This window comes from Acanthaster planci, linkage group LG02, assembly GCF_054643075.1.
Source record: "Acanthaster planci isolate LZ-2023a linkage group LG02, COTS_SCS, whole genome shotgun sequence".
In the NCBI taxonomy this organism is placed as follows: Eukaryota; Metazoa; Echinodermata; class Asteroidea; order Valvatida; family Acanthasteridae; genus Acanthaster; species Acanthaster planci.
Window position 1 is genome coordinate 32,259,865 of NC_141778.1, and position 23,623 is coordinate 32,283,487.

Genomic DNA, 23,623 nt, shown 5'->3' on the forward strand with positions numbered 1-23,623 from the left:
CATTTTGTTTGGTTGATGTCTGCACTCTGAAAATTTCTGTTCATGATGTAACTACTTATGCGTGCATACGTAAATTAATTCCAGTGGTGTGGAAAAGCAATTGTTATTATAAATGTGCGAGTGTAACGACCGCCAGTTTTATGCGATATGTACTTCGTTGAATTTCAAGAAATCACAACGTAGGATAAGCTAGTTTAACTGCCAGTTGCAAACGTTGATTTGACTTCAACTTCAAGGAGAGCAGTGTTCTTGAGTTCAAGGAGAGCGCCATCAATTGTTCATATAATATGAACACCAGAAGTAAGAGGGCATGCGCGCTGAATCTCGAAACGGGAACTACGCATGCGCGCGCCAACTTGAATTATTAGCTGAATCTCGAAACGGGAACTACGCATGCGCGCGCCAAGTTGAATTATTAGCTGAATCTCGCAACGGGAACTACGCATGCGCGCGCCAACTTGAATTATTAGCTGAATCTCGCAACGGGAACTACGCATCCGCGCTCCAACTTGAATAATTAGCTGACTCTCGCAACGGGAACTACGCATGCGTGCGCCAACTTGAATTGTTAGCTGAATCTCGCAACGGGAACTACGTATGCGCGCGCCAACTTGAATTATTAGCTGAATTTCGAAACGGGAACTACGCATGCGCGCGCCAACTTGAATTATTAGCTGAATCTCGCAACGGGAACTACGCATGCGCACGCCAATATGAATCTCGTAACGGGAACTACGCATGCGCGCGCCAACTTGAATTATTAGCTGAATCTCGAAACGGGAACTACGCATGCGCGCGCCAACTTGAATTATTAGCTGAATCTCGCAACGGGGACTACGCATGCGCGCACCGACTTGAATTATTAGCTGAATCTCTCAACAGGAACTACGCATGCGCGCGCCAACTTGAATTATTAGCTGAATCTCGCAACGGGAACTACGCATGCGCGCGCCAACTTGAATTATTAGCTGAATCTCGCAACGGGAACTACGCATGCGCGCGCCAACTTGAATTATTAGCTGAATCTCGCAACGGGAACTACGCATGCGCGCGCCAACTTGAATTATAAGCTGAATCTCGCAACGGGAACTACGCATGCGTGCGCCAACTTGAATAATTAGCTGAATCTCGCAACGGGAACTATGCATGTGCGCCAACTTTACTTTCAGCTGAATCTCGCAACGGGAACTACGCATGTGCGCCAACTTGAATTATTAGCTAAATCTCGCAACGGGAAGTACGCATGCGCGCGCCATCTTGAATTATTAGCTGAATCTCGAAACGGGAACTACGCATGCGCGCGCCAACTTGAATTATTAGCTGAATCTCGCAACGGGGACTACGCATGCGCGCGCCGACTTGAATTATTAGCTGAATCTCTCAACAGGAACTACGCATGCGCGCGCCAACTTGAATTATTAGCTGAATCTCGCAACGGGAACTACGCATGCGCGCGCCAACTTGAATTATTAGCTGAATCTCGCAACGGGAACTACGCATGCGCGCGCCAACTTGAATTATTAGCTGAATCTCGCAACGGGAACTACGCATGCGCGCGCCAACTTGAATTATAAGCTGAATCTCGCAACGGGAACTACGCATGCGTGCGCCAACTTGAATAATTAGCTAAATCTCGCAACGGGAACTACGCATGCGCGCGCCAACTTGAATTATTAGCTGAATCTCGCAACGGGGACTACGCATGCGCGCGCCGTCTTGAATTATTAGCTGAATCTCGCAACGGGAACTACGCATGCGCACGCCGACTTGAATTATTAGCCGAATCTCTCAACAGGAACTACGCATGCGCGCGCCAACTTGAATTATTAGCTAAATCTCGCAACGGGAACTACGCATGCGCGCGCCAACTTGAATAATTAGCTGAATCTCGCAACGGGAACTACGCAAGCGCGCGCCAACTTGAATTATTAGCTGAATCTCGCAACGGGAACTACGCATGCGCGCGCCAACTTGAATTATAAGCTGAATCTCGCAACGGGAACTACGCATGCGTGCGCCTACTTGAATAATTAGCTGAATCTCGCAACGGGAACTACGCATGCGCGCGCCAACTTGAATTATTAGCTGAATCTCGCAACGGGAACTACGCATGCGCGCGCCAACTTGAATTATAAGCTGAATCTCGCAACGGGAACTACGCATGCGTGCGCCGACTTGAATTATTAGCTGAATCTCTCAACAGGAACTACGCATGCGTGCGCCAACGTGAATTATTAGCTGAATCTCTCAACGGGAACTACGCATGCGCGCGCCAACTTGAATTATTAGCTGAATCTCGCAACGGGAACTACGCATGCGCGCGCCAACTTGAATTATTAGCTAAATCTCGCAACGGGAACTACGCATGCGCGCGCCAACTTGAATTATAAGCTGAATTTTGAAACGGGAACTACGTATGCGCGCCAACTTGAATTATTAGCTGAATCTCGCAACGGGAACTACGTATGTGCGCGCCAACTTGAATTATTAGCTGAATCTCGCAACGGGAACTACGCATGCGCGCGCCAACTTGAATTATTAGCTAAATTTCGCAACGGGAACTACGCATGCGCTTGCCAACTTGCATAATAAGCTGAATTTTGAAACGGGAACTACGTATGTGCGCCAACTTGAATTATTAGCTGAATCTCGCAACGGGAACTACGTATGCGCGCCAACTTGAATTATTAGCTGAATCTCGCAACGGGAACTACGCATGCGCGCGCCAACTTGAATAATTAGCTGAATCTCGCAACGGGAACTACGTATGTGCGCCAACTTTACTTTCAGCTGAATCTCGAAACGCGAACTACGCATGCGCGCGCCAACTTGAATTATAAGCTGAATCTCGCAACGGGAACTACGTATACGCGCCAACTTGAATTATTAGCTAAATCTCGCAACGGGAACTACGCATGCGTGCGCCAACTTGAATTATAAGCTGAATCTCGAAACGGGAACTACGCAAGCGCGCGCCAACTTGAATTATAAGCTGAATCTTGCAACGGGAACTACGCATGCGCGCCAACTTGAATTATTAGCTAAATCTCGCAACGGGAACTACGCAAGCGCGCGCCAACTTGAATTATTAGCTGAATCTCGCAACGGGAACTACGTATGCGCGCCAACTTGAATTATTAGCTGAATCTCGAAACGGGAACTACGCATCCGCGCTCCAACTTGAATAATTAGCTGAATCTCGCAACGGGAACTATGCATGTGCGCCAACTTTACTTTCAGCTGAATCTCGAAACGCGAACTACGCATGCGCGCCAACTTGAATTATTAGCTAAATCTCGCAACGGGAACTACGCAAGCGCGCGCCAACTTGAATTATTAGCTAAATCTCGCAACGGGAACTACGCAAGCGCGCGCCAACTTGAATTATTAGCTGAATCTCGCAACGGGAACTACGCAAGCGCGTGCCAACTTGAATTATAAGCTGAATCTCGCAACGGGAACTACGTATACGCGCCAACTTGAATTATTAGCTGAATCTCGCAACGGGAACTACGCATGTGCGCCAACTTGAATTATAAACTGAATCTCGCAACGGGAACTACGCATGCGCGCGCCAACTTGAATTATTAGCTAAATCTCGCAACGGGAACTACGCAAGCGCGCGCCAACTTGAATTATAAGCTGAATCTCGCAACGGGAACTACGCATGTGCGCCAACTTTACTTTCAGCTGAATCTCGCAACGGGAACTACGCATGTGCGCCAACTTGAATTATTAGCTGAATCTCGCAACGGGAACTATGCATGTGCGCCAACTTTACTTTCAGCTGAATCTCGAAACGCGAACTACGCATGCGCGCCAACTTTACTTTCAGCTGAATCTCGAAACGCGAACTACGCATGCGCGCCAACTTTTTTTTTTTTAATTGCGCAATCTGACCAGAATCTTTATATATTACCTCCGAACATCTTTAAGTAAGAAGAGCGTGTTGGCTTAGTGGTAGGCACTCTAGCGCTCACTCTGGAGGTTCCGGGTTCGAATCCGCTCCTCGGATATGAGAGGGCCTTTTACTTCTTTTTACTTTACTATACTAGAGTAAAAAAGTGTAAAATTTCCATTTTATTTTATTTTATTTTATCTTCTTCCCTAGACGAACGCCACGGAACTCGGACCTACCGCAGGTTTCCCTGCTTCGGTCATCTCTGTCCCCAGCCGGACTCGAACCTGGGACCCTCTGACCAGGAGGCAGTATCCCTACCGCCACCGCTCTTTGGGTCCCCGAAAGACCAATGCTCGTTCCATATATTTATCTTTGAGACTTGGCTAAAGCAACATAAAAAGGGAACCTCCGGGATTGGAACCCAGGTCTCGGGGACAGCAGTTCAACGCCTTACTGCCTCGGTCACTGACACTCAGAATTGGCGCTGGAATTTCAAATAGATAAAGCGGCTCCTCGTACTTGGTAACAAAACCCCCTTACGGAGAGGAGCTCCCAGTTTGCTCTAAGAGATCTACTTCATGGCGCCACCAACACTAGGCAGAATCGGTACCGAGTCGTACAGCGGGCGTTCTCCTTTATGTAAAGATTTAAAATGCCCAAATGGGTCCCGTAACATCGTCACCGTCCCGGGTAATCTATTGCATATGAACTGTGGTATACGAGGCGGGAATCAATCCAACGACTATGAAAATGGGTGTCATATGTATTGCGCAAAATCGCCGAAGTGATTTTGTTTCATTCTGTCTCGCATTTAGTAAAGCAAGATATTCCTGCGTCACTCGTAACGTCTGCGAAATTCCTTATCTGGGCTTTTATAAGTTGTCGAAAATGGTAAATGTTTAACCTTGCATTTTTCAATCAGCACAATTTTTTTCTTAAAATCATCTTGGAATTTCACAGTGCCTTTCGATGCCAAGTGCGCATTTTGCTAAGATTAACCAGAGGAAAAAAACAAGTGCAATTAGCCGAACTTGAGAAAATGAAAAGGGTTGACTAATACATTTTTATTGACAATGGGTAAAGACTGGCCTTTTTCTAATCAACTCTAAATACAATTTATCTTCGATTCAAGATAAACACAAGTGTATAGTAATGCTCACGAGTGTGTAGAACGGTTCTTGTATATTGTACGGGGGTTAACCTTACTTTTCAATTGGCTAAACTTTGAACAATTGTCAAGAAGTTAGAAATTACATTGTTACCTTTTCATGGAATACAGATATTGCTTTATAGAATTTTTTTTACGTTTTGATGTACCTGAGAAATATTTGAAATAGTCGAATCACTTTTTTGGTTATCTACACAATATTGACACTGGAAATAGCAAATACAAATTTGGCACTTCATCTTTAGATCACAGGCACTGCTGTCATACTAAGTATGTCACTGCATCTAACAAAATTAAATAGCTAAAAATTTAGAACTTACAAACACACCTATTACTGGGAAAAAAATCGAATGATCTGAAATATATTTTATCATCGTCATGTAAAAGATAACATTTGTAACAGATAAAAATATTAATAACATTTTGATTCAGTTGCACTCTCAGTACTGAGATAAATTTCATTTGAATACTGTCAATTTTGAATAAATATATTTCATTCTGAAATTAGAATCTACAATATACATGATTCAATTTTATATCTAAGTAAAAAAAATTCAAGCCATGCTTTTTTTCCATTTGTGAGGAGCACCCAACAAACTACCCAAACTGTGCATGATCTAGTATCGTAAATGAGTGTGCAGATGCTTCGAAATAGAAAACTGCGGAAAGTGTGTGCCCAGCTTTTGGATGAACACTTTATTCATGAAAAAGCTAAAAAGGCACATTTTTGGTGAGTTGCAAACAGTCTGCATAATAGCACCTGTGGTGACAGTTGTTTCGTTTCAGTCCTCTATAGACATACACATTTTATTTTGAAATCTTTTTTAATAGCAAAAGTAAACTGAAGAAGAGGTTTAACTAATTTCTAAAATAGGAAAGGCTGTGAAGTCATTTCGGGTGGAAAATGTTTCATTTTTTGCATTTCGAAAGTAACCATACTCATCATGCAAACCCCTTCGATCCTATTTATCCAGCCAAGATTAATGTCTTAGTAGATTTTCAGAGGCATTCAGTGAGCTTCAAAGAACAGAGAGCAGGTGTAAAGTCTAGGACGCGAAACTTAGGTTGAGTTTGCCTGGCCTATATAAAACTACAATTCCTGATATATTTGCACATGTTGTAGAGAATTTTAACACTAATCCTGTCCTGCTAATCAGAGACTACAAGCACACTGTATCAGTGGAAAGTAGTTTGGACGATGCAGTACAACTAAGAAATTGAAAAGTTCTACGTGAAAAATCTTCAGGGGTTCCTGAGAAGATCTCCAAATTATGCAACTCAACTTGACCACAGTCACACCATGCTGTGATCAGGTCTAAGAAAATATGAAAATAGAAGTTTTTTCAGTGGATAGCATTTCCTGACGCAGCTTGTTCAGCGTACATGAATCGGTCATCCCACCTGTGACGACTATACAACACGGTACAGCAAATATTTCAGAGCAGTGCATGAGTCCCCCTTTCTCATGAAATAACAAGAAAAGTGTGGCAATTGTCTGGCTATTCTCAACACACCATTGGTCAAAATCTAAAAATGGTGTCGGGAAGCCCCTTGCAACTGTGTATAAACACTACCTTTTCTGTGCAATAATGTTTTCAAACGTCTCAAGCTTGCCCATCTGCTGCCCTCAGCTGTGTCAAGTTCCAGGCAGGGTGACGGAACCTGATGTCCAGCATGGTGGCCCAGCGGCGGAACAGCGCTTTCTCCGAAATGAAGCGATGACTGCCTTGCTTCATCTCCCCCTGGTGCTGCCTGTACATCTCACACTCTAGCATGGACCGGCCGTAGTAATGGTAGGGTATACGACTGTCAGGGTGGAGCCTGTCAACATGGGGGGTTAAGAAAGGGGTGTTTAAACAGTAATTCTACAATGCTGCTGAGCCACAAAGATTTTTTTTTTTACTAATGCAAGCTCTGAACAGCTCTTTGAATTTCTCAACATGATTGTGATGTACGTTCCTACTCTCAATCCAACCATTGAGGAAGGACACAGGACTTTGAACTGCCCGGGCTATAACATCTGGCCAGTTACCACTTTTTGGCATGCCCAGTATGTTCATAGCCACAGCACAGCGAGCACTCACTACGAATCATCTGTTTCACAACCACAAAACCCCTTTGTACCCTATGATCGCCACCGCAATTTGTTGCTGGTAATCTGCATCCATAAAACTTTGTGTACTGAGGTATAGGAAATTGAATATTCATGCCTTTGTTGGTGCTTGGTATGATCTCATGACAACATCAAATTTAATGCTTGCGCAGTTGCTTGTACTACGCTGTGTGGCCTAAATGTACAGGTGCAGTCATTGCTCTTAATGAATGCTTTCTTCTGGAGTTATTTTGGGAATAAACTGCCCAGTTGTTAACAAGATTTTGTGTTTTGTTTGAATCATTTTTATAATGGCATTTGCACAAAAGTGTTTTTTACAAGATTTCAAGATCACTCTCTGTGATGAAATAGCAGAGTTTGTTCCTTATGAACTTAGCTTTTCAACAGTAGTCAACATTTTGTTGGCCAGACTTAGCCAAATTTGTATCAAAGCTTTCGAGAACTGATGCATTGGAAAAAATACGAACTTTGCATGGATAATGGAACATTGTATCAAAGTTAAAAAGGTTATTCACAATGGCAAAAGTAGGTCTAATATCAGGGATTTTTCTTTATTTCCTGATGACAGCTATAATTTGTATTTAATTGCAAGCAAAACACTGCAAGCATTGCAAGGATATTGCTGGCATTGCTTCTCCGGCTAATATGCAGGCAGTACTCGGGCATTTTTGGAATGTTTTCTATTATTCTTCCGACTCAGCGGCGATGATCATTGAACACTTTGAAGTTGCAACTCCTTCTGTGTCCTTCCTCTGTGATCCAACCAATATTGCTTCACTTAGAGCAAACATAAGTGCGCCCTCGCTTGTTGACCACATTCCAAACCATGTATTTGATACGGTGCATACATGAAGATTGTTCCTAAATTACGACTGAAACCCATTCAATATCTCACAGTGATCACCCAAACAATTTGACCCTATATAACAGTATTTCAGCTGTCACTATGTATCCACATTTCATGAAGAAATGTGATACTAACAAACATTCATGCAGTCTGATTAACACATCAATAAATTACAAAGTTTTGTAATCATAATCATTCATGACAAAATAAAGTGCTCTTCAAAAGAAACATATGACAGTTTTCTTTGACTCACTTTTTTATGCCTCTTTACACTCTTCTTAAATGTTTGAAAAGAATTTACTTCCTTTTTAAGTTAAGTGCATTTAATGTTGTCTAAACTTTTCTGGAGGAGTGAGGGCGCTGTTGCTGTGATGTGAATCAGGGAAGACGTTCAGTTTACTTGTTTTTATGTTTTGCTTTTGAGCTCATTTTGCTCTTTGAAAACATTTCTGAGAAAAGGGTGCTCACTGACCTATTATTTTATTATTATGTAATTATTATTTTTGGAGGGGGGCATAGATCAATGCAGCACTAATATTCAGTATCTTAGATGACATCACACATTTGCTCATGATTATGCAAAGCATTACCATAAAATCTAGAGGGCCCCAAAATTCACAATGAAATGCAGAATTGAAAAATAAGCTTAATTAAAACAAAAATGATGCAATTTGAAGCACTGTAGTAAAATAGTTCTATTAATCGTATGCTGCCAGGGCAGTTTGCGGCACATAGGCTTTATACACGAAACCGGGGAGCCCGAAACTGGACAAAAGAGCTGCACCTTGTAACAAAAGACCATACTTGGAATAAAAGACCGAGCTGCTGGGAATTGCCAACATTTTTTTCAGTTGTCAATAATATTTGTGGCATTCAGCATGAGTGGATTTTTACCGGGAACAAAAGCTCTCCAGCGCTCCAGCTAAACAATACCGCTGCATGCTAATCTGGCCCCTATTGAAAAGATGCCAGTAGCGCACTGTGCCAGTTCCGGGAACAAAAGAAAGTTACATAACACTGCATAATGTGGGCTTTTTTATAATAGATATTGTCTGTCAGATTAGAGTAACCACCAGACCATTATTCCTGTGGGTGTAAATGTCCAGTAAATGAAGCTATGATTTTTTTGAGAATTTTGAAAACGGAAAATCTTGAAAATCTCCCAGTTTTACAACTTCAAATTCCACCCGGCAGCAAGTGGTTAAATGGTTCCCTTTTCCTGGGTAGAAAAAACAATTGCGATAATTTGTCTTGCTCAAAAACACAGGTGTACAGGGGCCTAAACTCCTGCCTTTTTCTTACTTGCAATGGTTTTCATCTGCCAGACCATAGACTACAATGCTATCGCACATCTGGATAGCTAGAAGCATGGTAAACATGCCGGTGGAAACCCATGTGTTGGTCTTTACCCTGTGCAAGGAAAGAATGTACACAAATTCAACATGAAACTTCCATGAACTTTTAATCAACACGAAAATTTCAACTTCAGTTCCAAAGACCAAAATAATTGAAATTTTCATCAAAACAACTTGCCAACAACATTAGCACAAACAAGGACAAACAGCAAGAGAAGCCTTTCTGAAGAATTGAATGATGAGGCCTACCTCAGATGACAAAATTTATGAAGCTCTGTCATGGATGACAAGTTAATTACAAAAAAAATCTGACTGATGAAACATGTTAAATAAAGGTGAAAAGTACCAAAAGCAAACTCAAATCAAAGCCTACAGTTTTGTTTTTCTGAGGGGACTGGTTGTTTTTAACCACTAGCTACATTTGGGTCATCAGTAACTTTTTAACCTGTTGCTGCCGGTGAGCCCAGTTTCTGACACATATTCTTTATATGTACAGCAGGGGTGTCTGAAATCGGAGTGGGTGTAAGTGTCCAGTAAATGAAGATATGAAATTTTTAAGAATTTTGAAAACAGAAAAAAATGAAAAACAGTCCAGCCCAGCAGAATCAACATTTATATAAATGCCCCCAGCCTGAAGTGGTTAACCACCGACTGCTTTTAAACCACTTGCTACTTTTTTCATTTGCCCTCACCTGTCAATCCCAAGCTCATTCTCAAACAACTCTGCCACTTTAGTCTCCCCTTCATTCTGCATGGAGAAGAACTGGATAGGGGTGCGTTCATGGGCCTTCAGCACCTCCCTTAGCATGTAAGTGGCTCGTCCCTTGTGATGAGGGTTTTCTACGCCCCACACAGCCACCTGCGGGAGGAGGAGGATATTTAATACAATCAACATGTATGAAGGTAAGAGGAGACTGTCACATCCTATATTCATGTTGCCTTTTGGGGGCAACCAGTTTTCAAAGATTTCCTTGCCTGTGCAAAAAGAAGAAGAGTGCTGTAAGAGAATGCTTCCCTCAGAACTCAAATCACTGGGATGTAAAGTTTGTTAAAAATGGGATCCTTTATTGGTCTCATGAGTCGATAAGGTATTATGTATGCAGGGTTCTAGCCAGCATAAAATCAAAGGATAGGGCCATCTGCCCAACTTGCCAGATTCCATGGGGGGGCGGGGAACTGGACATTATTTACCACCTGAGGGTGCCATTCAACATTTATTATTTTAAATATAACGCCTGTTTTAAGCCCCCATCACCCCATTCAGTCAGTCATTGTAAAAAGCAAAATGATCAGTTTGTGACTGACTTCTGCCCTTTTCTCCTCCTTTTTTGTGTTGAAAAAAATTATGCGTTTGCTAGGAAAGGGGCAAAATCTAACAAACAATGGGATATGATCCATGTTTGATTACTGTACAATTGTATTTTACATGTGCTTGTTCTTTTGGAGAATCTCCATGGTATGAAACTGTTTTGATGCGCATCACTAAAAAATAACGAGCTATAAAACACCTGTGTTCATTTTATTTAGAGAAACTTCAATCTGAACAGTTTCTTGGGGTTTTAGCTCAACATGTACAATTCTTCTACGTATACATGTGCATGTACAAAAACAGGCATGCCTACTTAAAATTTAACATGTATAATTCACCTATCATCATTTGTTCCTTCTCGCTGGGTTCTAAATCTTTCATCATAAAGAATAAAAGAAACCATCAATCTTATTCTTCTCATCACAAGGGTATGGCCAACTGTATAAAAGTAAATGTTTGTGCAGACAAAAGAAAAATTTGGTCAAAATATAATGAATATAAAGTACAGCAACAGTACTGAAAAAGTGGAGGAAGATGTTCTGTTCCACACTATATACACGAAGAGACCCAGAAGGGACACAAAAACACACCATGAAGATGGGCTACCATGCAGTATGCAGGTTATGAACTCGTGGGCCACCAAGTGTTTGTGCCGGCCACAGACTGACCAAAAATTGTCTTCCTTGACTATAACAAAACATATCAAAATAACCACTGAAACTACAGCTCAAGTTTTGTGACTTCGTCAGAGATTTTTCCAGGGCGACACTATTTGAAAAGTTTGGACAACTACCGCGCTGCCAGCACTGCCATGCAATAGCAGCTGAGTATGTGGCACCCAGAGATGTAGTCTGGCTTCCAACCTGTCTACTCTTGCTATAATCTATTTAATGGCACAGTGGGAACCAGTATTGTGCATGCTGTGTGTGTTCATCAGTTTTTTCGAAGACTATGTCAGTTCTCTGATTGCATTATTTTTTTGATTTAATTAACATGAGCAACTCTTCAAAAGGAAATAGAAGTGTATCAATTGCGTATGGGAGGGGGATGGACAGTGTGTCGGGGTTTTTGCACAGCGTATCGGCCTTACATGCTTAAGAATGCCTGGGTAAAACACTGTATGGGTGCAGGGGGTTAGAAATGGATTTAGGTTTAAAAACTTTTGAAAGGTCTTAGTGACAATTTAACTAGGAATGACTGAGCTAACTTATTGCTGCTTTGCAATAAGTCTTACCATATCTGTCTTCCCTCTACCTGTGAGGACAGCATTTGTGAGAAAAGGCAACGATTTGAAGCAAACAACCCTGAGAGTTGTCTTGCGGCCGACATCAGTTGAGTAGCCCACAGTGGGAGCATCATTCATGCGGATCACGCAAGCAGACCGGTCAATCTCTTTGCCTGCTGCTGTGCTGATAAGTTGGCCCGAACTGACCACAAGGGAACAATTGGAGCAGTGGTGGTCAAAGTGCTAAAGATGAAGCAATAAAAACAATTCCCAATTTAATTAATACTTGACAGAATAGAAAACACCCCACATACAGCGGAATAAATATGCAGTCCTTCATACTCAAATTCGGGTTAAATTTGTTGAACCATACATTGCCAAGGGAAAACCTTCTTTTTGATGCAAATTCATGAACTCTACCAACTCTAAAAGCTCCACAGGGGAACATGCGGGATAAATATAGAGAAGGAATACAGCACCCTGGTCCAATTTGTAGGACTTTATGAAATTTACAAACTGAGTAAAGTTGGACTACAGCATTGCACACATAAGGCCAACACATCAACAAAGAATGAATTGTCTTACCAGTTTTTTGTTCACACTGATGTATTCATGAGTAACTTCTTTGGCAAGTTCTAACAATTTGTCTCTGTCTAGCAGGTGCTTTGGGTGTGTCCCTAGAAGCCTCCTGGCTGGTGAGTGCCAGCTATCCCAACTGGCATAAAAAGTCACCAAAAGTGTGATGCTTACAGAATAGAGAAGTACGTAGCCCATCTGCAAAATATGTACAAAAGCAAATTCATTAATGAAAAAAAAGCTGCAGTCCTAACGGGGTTCAAGCAGTCAGTCACTACTGTCGTAAACCAAACAGCCCTGACCTCTTTTTTTTTCTAAAAACAGTGCAAATGAGGGGATGCAACACCGGAAGAATGCAATTCTGGGTACAAAATCATCTCTTGAGTATTAACAGACAGTAAATTTCAAACCTGAGCTTATTATATCTTTGGAAATCTCTCATTATTTTTCAGGCTGTGATGATACTGCATCCCACGATAACCTGGAGAATAAAAGGGGCAAGCGCTGAAATAGCATGCAGAACAGCAGAGCCCCGCAGCGCTGATGTTACATGAATAATGCAATCGTATGATATCTACTCTGCTTGTCCATGTTAATTCAAACCCTTACGTTACGGCTGGCTGAGTGCATCTCCAGTCTTCAGGTAGTGCAGAAAGCACAATACTAGCCACAAGTTCATTATTTAGAAGTGACCTAATTTTACACAACACATGTGAAGAGGCTTCGGCTCTAGTTTTGCGGTTGAGTGAGCAAAAAGTGCACCCTGCTGGTCAGGCACACGACTGCTCAGCGGCTAAACTATCAAACATTCACTTGAATGATAACAGACTGTGTTGTTTTATGCATAAATGTAGTGACGACTTGTTGAGAGGTCTGGTTATGATTTGCACTGGGAAGCCTATCCAAAGGTGTGCAAAAATTCATGAAAGACTAAAACGGACATATGACATCCACAAAGCACTTGCGACAGCCGAAAGTTTGTTTCCTGTAAGTGGTTAGAGTTTTCATTTTCACTGTTATTTCATGCAATGAAATAAGTCCATGATATGAGGTAAAAACTGTGCCAACACTGATTGTCTTGTTGCAGGTTAGTGGTGTCACAAAAGGAAAAGCTCCCTTTGTACTCAACTTTGTGGGAATAAAAAAGAAAACAGTTTTTTCTTGAGTGGCTTTACATTAGTCTGATTGTGAATCATTTATTGCTAGACCTAAAATCATCACGTACTGTACCACCTTTTCTCCAGACAATCGGAGAGACGTCTTTTGACATGAACTGATAATACCCAGTTGATTAATACAGTATGCGATTCTTTTTGTGATTTGCACCAGTAAGTTAAAGGACATTTTATGTACACACTTTCAAAGATGCCTTCATTGTTCTCATTACTACCCACGTATTCAAGGCAACAGTGCCTGGCGGCTACAGAACCAGCAACTTACCCATTTTGGCACTACCCTGATGCAGAAGCTGGCCTGCTGGTCACAGCCATTCATGATGCTGCATCTACCATGTGCCGAGGGGGGAGGGGGAAATCAGATCTATCCGAAGGCCATATCAGCTACATGTACAAGAAAAGGAGATGTTTTTCAGTTTTGAATACTCATCGCAATATAAGGCATCATCATTATTTCAGTGATTTTTCCATTTTTTTGAAATATTGATTTGAATGTGCAGAAGCTTCACAAGTTTATGTGGTGGAGTTACTGCCTCTTGGCTTGTAAACCTAAGGTCAACATTTCACAAACCCACTATTTTTTCACAAAGTGAGCACACAAAGAACATCTAGCTTTCTTCCCCATGAAACCCTGCGTGTCTGTGCAAAATAGCATCAAACAAAATTCAGTTTCCTCAACAAGGGTTGCTAAACCACAAGTAGTTTGTTAGTGGGCTTCAAAGCTCAAACTCCTCCATTAAATAGTCGGGTTTTTTTACCTTAAGAATAGTGGTAGAGAATCATATGAAAAATTCCAGAGTTTTCAAGCTAAATCTGAAACTCACAAAAGCACTGCCCAAATATTAAGCATGCGATTGGGTAGCCCCACTAGTGTGGCACGAACACTCACTAGTGATTGGGTAAAAGGATTTAATCATAATACCCCCAACAGAATCAGTCTGGAAGAGCAAAACCTTGGAACCATGCACGTGACCATCCATTTGTGTTCGTTCACAACAACGTTTTAAACTGAGACTTTAACAAGGAACCTTTTGCAGTATAAGGGAAGAATGTTTGTTTTAGATATGGTCACTCAAAGCGTTCATGTACATTGATCTCTGCCTAACTTGTTGGGAGAGATTTTGCTGAAATGATTTTCATTTTGTAGTTAAGAGAACAAACCATTGAGGCAGATTTATCTTCATTTGTATGATCCTCAAGTTAAGTCATGTCAGATTTCTTTACAACTAATTTGCACTTGCTTATCGTTTTTACGATGTTTTACAGCTCAATGTTTTGGCACGATTTCAGAATGGTTTTCAACAATATTTCACATCAACTCAGAAATGAACTGTTAAAGATTTATTAGTATTGTGGTAACTTAGTTTTAGTTTAGATGTAATGAATTCAAATCCAATGTTTTGCTGCCATGCGCCTGAATTGCACAGGGTTACACAAACACAAAATTATGTGTAAACTCAAGTAAATACATTTAAAAGTGAGCAAACAAAAAACAAACTTCATCATTAGAATCAACATTGTAAACATTATGCAATTGGTAAGAAATAGTATCATGTCTTCATAATTCACACAATTTACATAACATTTTTCCCCGACAAGGAAAATGAACTCTTCCAACAAGTTTAAAATGCGCAACCCAAAAATACGGGAAAAGAATTGTTCACAACATTCAACACCATGTATAACAAGGGAATAGTGCCAGTTTTTAACCAAATGGGTTCTAAGTTTTTCAAGAAAAGTTTGGCAATGCTGTGTGAGGAAGTCACGTTCTGTTCATCATGTTCATAACGTAACGTTACTCCAAGCAATTTGGACCCTACAAATCATCTTTTTTAACATTTGGACATGGTCAGGCGATAGTGGGGTCCCTTCCATATACTTTTGCTTCCATTAATTCATTTCACTCAAAATAGCTCGTAACCTGAATCAAAATCCTCCGAATTCACCTCAAAAATGGTCCTCAAAATGTCTAACGTGCCCGTCTGTGTATTAAGTGAGAATCAGAGATGTCAATAATGATAACATGGTTTACTCACATGTATGGGAAGAAAAGAGAAATTTCTCTGTTAAATAGGAAGTGCTCTTGTCAACGAGCTCAAAGATGCCATCTTTCCTCAAATAGCAATTTGAACTGTATGCTGATGTCCTGTTGATGACGTCAGGGTGCGCCGGCCTGGTGGACCATTCACAGTATGCTGTGATAGTAAGCGTGCACCACGACTGTTTTCTGAGCGGTGCAAAGTTTGGTGGCTATGACCATATCAAAACTGTACGCTGAACATTATGCTGCTCAGGAAACAGTTATCGGCATGCTTGCGCCAACACAGCGTGCTTTCGGTGAATGGTCCGCCAGGTCGGCACACCGTGACATTGTCAACAGGATATCAGCATACAGGGAAAAAATGTTGCATCCTGATTCCACTTCAGTAGAGAAAAGTATAGTCAGGATGCAACATTTTAGCCGCATACAGTTCAAATCAAAAAGTTGCTAGGCCTGTTTGAGGAAAGATGGCGTCTTCGAGCTCAATGACAAGAGCGTTTCCAATTTAAAGGGGAAATTTCTCTTTCCTTCCCAAATGTGAATAAACCTTGTCATCATTATTGGAATCTCCTATCATGCCTATTCTCACTTGATCTTACATGTCCTAATCCAGATGCATTAGACAGTTTAAGGACCAATTTGGAGGCAAATTTGGAGGATTTTGATTTGGTATGTTCGGGGTACAAGCCAGTTTGAGTGAAATGAATTAACATTAATGGAAGCAAAAGCCCATGGACATGATGGAAGGTATACTCGGTTCCTGTATTATCGTGGTCACTCTATTAGCGCGGTATCGGAAATTTTGAATTTTGCATTGCCAGTGAGTTCCCAGTCGGCAATATTCGTCCAGGTTACCAATAACCTGGGGCCTGAGGATTAGTTCTATAAAATAGAGAGTGAACAATTTTGTAAGTTTTTGTAAGTTTTGATAATGTTTAATAAAAGATGTCAGTTTTTTCAAAATTTGTAAAATGTCCTTCAGTGTCTGTCATTACCTACCGTCTATCTCTTTAAGAGTTATTTCTGACACCGCCCTGCCCTTGGATACCCGATGCTAGGTTCCTATATGTCAATTTCAAATGACCAAAAGTGTCCGAAGGCATACTTTAACTGCGAAAGTGCCCATTTTTTATCGGAGTCCAAATAAGAGCTTCTACGCTGAAAAACATTGAAATGCATTTAAGCACGTCCCCAATCTCCATTACAATAGACTTGTATCAATTGTACTTTTACCCACCATGGCAGTCAATTGAGAATAATTACGTCAGCATTATTGTCTCAATTTTTTTGCTCTTCTTACACAATTTAAAATATTTTCAGTGGATGTTTAAAATTTTTAATATTAGTTTCAATTAAAAAGTTCAGGTCCAATGACATGAAGGGTTCAAATTACTGGGACTAATGTAACCATGGTAACGTTAAAGCTAATATATCCATGGCTTAGAGTTACGACACGGGTTATGAATAATTATGACGTCCACCATTATTTTGTCCACAAACGTTAAACTATTTCCATCACGAGTACTCGGAGTAGGCCTAGTCCATATTTTCAGTTGTTATCACCTTTCTGTTAACTTGCAAACCACAAAATGATAAAGATATTTTACATGTACCAGACGCAAGGCAAGCTCTGTCAGCCATGTCAACTGGTTCTTCTTTTACTTTGTAGTTCGTAATACCTGCACTGGCCTTGCTATTTTAAATGGCGTGAGGATTATGGGCCCGGGCATGGCGCGCGTTTTTATAAAGCGCCCTCTTGAGACCCTATATCTGGGCTGGTTGTGCTCACTTAAAACCGTGAAGATTCAACTAATAATAAAAAAAGATAAGAAAATACGTTACCATCTTATGACTCAAACTTATTCCTGTTTTTATTTTCGGGGAAAGGATTATAATACTCCAAGGTGAGGCGCAGAGACGCTTTGGAAACGGGATGGGACGCGATCTCATATGGTCAGTACGGGCCGTGCGGAGAGAGACTAGGTGCACTTCGCTGGTTCACGTTCGACTATGAAGGGTGCAGACCACTAATTCAAGTGAGAATTTTTGACCAGCTCATTAGCATTAAAAGTGCCCCCTTCCACAGTATCTTTTGAAAAAGGAGATTGTTTGGCCCCCAAAATGGTGAGATTGTGTAAATCGTTGCCAGGATCAACTCCCTGTGTCTTTGAGCTTTCATATGAGAGCACAAGGGCTAAAAACTACGGTTGAAAAATGGTCCTAAGTGCCCGAGAAAGTTGAGGGTTGCCACTTGAAAAATGGCTGCAATCAGACTTCGGAAAAATCACTTTTTGGGGGGTGATTTTGTTTTGTGGGAATAAATAAAAATGTAATTGGTTAACCCATAAAAAATTGAAAAGAAATTGAAAGATAAAAGACCAGACAAGAATTTTATTTGTGCTTCAGAAATCTCAGGGATGTTGGCGTGCATGCTATTGGGCCCTGAACGGTTTTGATTTTACATTGTTTTCAATGGGGCTTGAATTAGTGGACTGGAACCTGAAATACGTGCTTTGCGTCGGTACGATACCAACAGAACGAGGACTTCCCAACAGCATGGCTCTTTTCAGCCGATGAGGGGGGTGCTTCAGATCAAGGCGGTACGTGGAGGAGAGTCGGGGTGTCTTTGCCACAGAATGGGGGTAATATCGTTTGCATGAAAGCGGGGTGGGTTTGTCCTTAACGGGGGGGGGGGAGTCCAGGTTGGTTTTTGTGGGTGGATTTTGTTACATTGCCTTTTCGGGGGTCTTTCAACCTTTGGGTGAGGCCCCTAAAAAGGCAGTGAGCAGGGGTGACCCCCGCCCCCCGATCCGGGCCTGAATGTGTGTGCAGAAAAGCTTCAAGAAACATTTTGAATTTTGTTTAATTAAAAAATTGGAGGAATAGCAAATGGGAATCGGGACTAGCCTGAGATGAGACTTCATGACCGTCCTTTAAATCGGCTTCTGTGCTTCAGATGATTTTTCTCGTGAGGATTGAACAAAATGCGCTCACCACGTCGTCTGTGCGGACTTTAGAGTGATGCTCTAGGTCGACGCGTAACCGGAGCTAAGCAAACATGTCAAGGTACTCAGCGCCGTGAATTATTTCACAAGGAAAAACTGCTGACGGCCTCACATGGAGTTGCCTGAGCAAAGAAGTTTCCTAAACCGCAATAATGCCTCAGATTGTTTGCGCGAAGAAATACTCTGGAAGTCAGATGAAATCATACACGAGCCGAGCTATGGGATTTACAGCTATGATCCAAAGCAACCTTCCTTTCTTGCACGGACAAATCGGTCAAATTGTAATGAATCATTTCCAAGTGGGTCACGGTAATTCATTGCCAATTATCCCCTCGCATCATGTTTCAGAGAGACGGACTAGCGAAGTATGACCCGCGTGATAGGACACCGCTCAATTATTGTATAGCATTTCGTCACGGTGTGTTTGAGAGGGCTTCCATGACCATTCCCTTAAGTGCATCTTACTTACGCAGCCCGTTTCTCAGTTGGAATTAGATTAACAGCTTTTTTGTTTGCTGATTATGAATTGCATGGGTTTTCAAAACTCCACACTCGAGTCAAATCGTATCTTCTCTGAAGGCAAACTTTGATTCTTACACATTACTGTTAGGGAATCGGTCCAAAAGGTAAGACCGAATTGCAAACTGCGACTAGGAAGAGTTCATATACTGATAGTCAGAGAAGAGGGTGGGACTGGGGAGTTGAGGGAAATGGATAATGTGACCTCGAAAACAAGGTGACGCTTCAGACTGTATAATCTTTCTTAAGTCCTTAAGTGTTACTGAAGTGATGCTTGGGCTGCTCGTTGACACTCACGAATAACGTGGTTCAGACAACTTGCTTTCAAATCGCAAGTAACGAATAATGTGTATGGCTGGAAAGCAGAGAGAAGAGGACACGAAAACTTTAATTGGGTTTATGAAGACAAACAACTTGTGAATGACCACAGCGACGGCAGTACTCGCCGTGTTACCAGCTATTTTTATCCTTATGGCGAACACTAGGTCGTGGTACGCGAGTTCACGTAACTATTGTCTTTCCGAATTCGAGCTCATTTCTCTTGCAAATTCACACCACGTAATCCGATTTCCTCACTCCTACCTGGACTAGGGAGCAACACAAGATTCTCTTGGGACTTTATCAGCGGCATTACTTGGGTGAAATTTGTGAGGGGGCACCCGGGGTGCACACATTAAGGGGTACTGAAACCAAATTAACAGTGGCTTATACATTGGCTGCGAACATTTTAAAATTTCAAATATAGGGGGGCGGGGACCGGACTTCCACTAGGATTAGGACGATTGTGCCCCTGTACGCCCCCCCCTTAAATACGCCACTGGTTTAGTTAGAGTTAAGTTGGCTTCATTGTAAATAATTGCTATGAGCCCCGAGCTGGACCAAGAGAGGGCGCAACTTTCCCAGCAACGGAGTCTCCGTTGGAGGAAATGCCCTTGACTGGTGGTTCACATACATGTACAATTATGAAATGCAAGTGCTGCGGTCGATTGGGTCGCTACCAACAAAATGAAAGCTCTCCACCAACATGGCTGTTTTCAACCGATGAGGAGGTGCTACTGCTGAAGGCAGATATAGGGTCTACTGAATAGCAAAAGTGAAATGTACACAATATGAGTTGGGTTGAATATCAAATGCAGATTCCGGTCCGAGTCCAAGCCCCCCCAAACACACACGCACTCAAGTGTGTATTTGCCTGCAACTGGGGACCCCCTATTGTTCCTCTTTTGTTTGTACTTTAACTTTTTTAGAAGACCACCCATATGTTTTGTACACAGTTGTCAATCGGGGACCTCTGTCAATCGGGGACCTTATTGTCCTCTATTGTTCAAGGTCCCCAATTGAATGCAGAAACAAACTCACCCACCCAACCACACACAAACAAATGGGTGCGTCACCGCACAATATATTAAAAGAAGAAGAAGGAAAAAAAGCTGCTTAAAATATTATTTCAAATTCAAACAAATTTGGACAGGTATTGAAAACCGTGACGGTGGTAGAATTTTCAAAGAAAAAAAGAAATGAGATTTGTCGCCTGCCAGAGCGGTTTGCCTGACAGTCAGCAATGTGTATCAATTCTTAAGGCAACCGACGTGACTGACAAGTGTTGATTGTAATAAAGGAAGTCATCGGCTAAGGACAGGCAGCCATACAGGCCAGGCATTGGCAACCTTACCTGCGTGGAGCCAACTATCTGTACAGTGATAGTGAACTATTTTTCCTCTCATCCCCAACCACAAGACACAAAGAGGTGAACACATGCACCAGTGAGCAAAGACTGTAAATAAGCATGCAATAAATCTGATGCGCTTTTATTTTACAGCAAATAAGGTCATGGCAAACAATTTGTTATACATGTATTGCGTCCTCTACAAGAATGATTTGCCACGGATTTAACAGCTGACGGAGGGAACAAACTATTTTTCAACTTTCTAACTGCAGTCATTATCACAAAGTAGTTTCAACGTTTCATTGAAAGTAAAATGCATTTACACAAACCAAACTGTCGAGTTTTCCTGCATTCGAATTGTAATCGCGTCTGCTTTCAATGTTCCCCATTATTATATTCGTTTAAAATGTACAATTACAAATAATTTAAATTTCTCTCTACAATACGGGCGTTTCACAACAGCGCACCTCTAAGATCTAAGAGATTGCAATGCGTTGACCAATCACAATGCGCGAAATTGTAATTGGCCAACGCGTTGCAAACTCTTGGAGGCGCGTTCTTGTGAATCGCTCGTATCCAGTTCGTAAGTGTGACTTCACGTCAGTTTAAACCACGCCCACTGCACACGTGCACTAGTGCTGCATATAGGGTTACATGCATTGATCGTTGTTTACATGGAACTGTGGAACCGGAGGTTAACGGGCAATTGCAACTTTAGCGATTGTCCAATGAGAGCCTCCAAATCATGGGGCGTCCACTTTTGTGACGAAGTCACTTACGAACCGGATTGTCTTCTATATTTAAATTTTCATTTCTCACGCACATGTCATTTGGACGCTTAAATATACCAAGTATAATTTGGAAGCAAGCAATTTTAATTTCAAATGAAATATTGCCCAATCATGCCACATTTTCATTCTTTTGAATAGGAAATAAAGACACGGATTTAACATATTTCTTCGCCCTGAATTGCCGTTACAAAGCTTGGGTGCCAGTTCCTGAAAACAAAAACCAGTCATTTCGCTTCAGTGTCCGATGTGCGCGCACGCACTACCAGGTGCTTGTTCGTGAAACTGAAATTATTGAAAGCGCAGTTTTCACAAACTGACGAAAAGTTAAGCTAAAGACGCTTTCGGGGAAATGGATGTTTTCTTCAATTTGCAGAAATTTAGGCTGCCACACCGCGTCAACGTTGCATTTAACAACATACAATGAGATCGTTACTAGAACTCTCGTTCTCGAAAAAGCCTCTACGAAAACCGGGAAACTCCTTCCCTGTAGTTTTCGAGCGCCCCTGGTATACAATTTTGATATTTTTTTTCAATTAACCATTTCGTTTCTCTTTCTCAGTGTCTGAAGATCGATGACACTGGCGCCTTTTTTCCGAGGCTTTCTACAGCAGAATGCTTCTATAAATGCCTGCCTAAACCGCTCGCCTCCGACATTGAGTATAATTGGATTGATCGAAGAATTCAGTACAAAAAGAATGGCCATAATGCAGTTCCAGGTCACCACAAACCTGGGCCGATGACCTACCAGAGTTGAGTTTGTGTTCATGATAATCGTAGCAACCCCAGGAAGATAACAAACAAAAAATACAGCGCAATGAACAAAGAGAATTAGCGTGACACGATTGCGTCTTCGGATTGCACTCTTGGTTTGCTCTGAAGCATTTGGTGGCGATTTCCGAACTTCCTTGATGATAAGTACGTACGCGACAGTATTTACCAGAAATACTGCAAGATATAAACAAACCATAAATATGGAAACTGCTGATATGAACTCGTTTTCACCTGTCACACCTTCCGTCAGGCCATCGAGTGAGTGATATTTCTCATCATCGGGCCAAGCAATGCATACTTTAAAGATTGAAAACTTATGTAAAATCACCTGCCCAACACCTATTGTTCCCGTTATTATCCACGTAACAACTACCAGTGTAACGGCCCTTTTCTTGCACTGAATGCGCTTGTATCTATGTGGATGGCAAATGGATATGTATCGCTCTACTGATATCAGCGTGCAAAACCCAAAATCCGTCAACGCGCTTGCAATTTGTATGCAGCGCGTTACGAGATGGATCAATATGAAGGCATGACCAAGATTTTTGAAGCCAAATGGGTGGAATGTACGCAAAACCTGATATTGCCGCGTAGTGAATGCAGTAAATAAACTAATCAAGTCGGCCACTGCTATATTGGCTAGATACAAGTTAGTGAAGTTGTGCAAATCTCGGACCCGACACAGTGTAAACAAGTAGGCAAAGTTGGCCAAAATACCGAACGTTTTCAAAGTAGGCACAACATATCCAAAAACGCTTACCTCAAGAGTGCCATATTCAGAGGCCTCGGCAACCTCTTTTGTCATCTTGCCGGCGAATATACTGTGATTAAACAACTTCTTTGGGGAATGGCGCGTGCTACTCTCTCTAGAAAGTGAGTTACACGTGGCGTTGGACAAATCCTCGTAACTTAAGGTAAGCGGGTGACAAAGGTTATCATAGGCTGATATCCCACAACTGGTACCATTGTGAGCAACACACACCAAAAATGTACACACTAATAAATCAAGCTGACCATGAGTCATTGAGGCGTTCCCATAAACCGCTACTTCAACTAAAGGCAGAGAACTGTATGATGACATGATGTCTACCTTTAGGTTTGTGATTTATCGCCTAGTGTTTCCCCTCTCGTTCACATTCAATTTATCAATTTTCACACAAG

At 41.7% G+C, this 23,623-nt stretch overlaps 1 protein-coding gene across 1 annotated transcript; it reads right to left on the minus strand.

Annotated features, from left to right (window-relative positions):
- Positions 1-4,932: 4,932 nt before the first annotated feature.
- Positions 4,933-15,857, minus strand: LOC110976973 (alpha-N-acetyl-neuraminyl-2,3-beta-galactosyl-1,3-N-acetyl-galactosaminide alpha-2,6-sialyltransferase-like). Its single transcript, XM_022230710.2, has 7 exons — positions 15,706-15,857; positions 13,935-14,053; positions 12,504-12,692; positions 11,928-12,161; positions 10,077-10,243; positions 9,332-9,439; positions 4,933-6,890 (listed from the first exon to the last, which is right to left on the minus strand). Exons 2-7 carry the CDS (start codon positions 13,986-13,988, stop codon positions 6,674-6,676), a joined length of 969 nt encoding a protein of 322 aa, XP_022086402.2. The 5' UTR covers positions 13,989-14,053; positions 15,706-15,857; the 3' UTR covers positions 4,933-6,673.
- Positions 15,858-23,623: the final 7,766 nt, after the last annotated feature.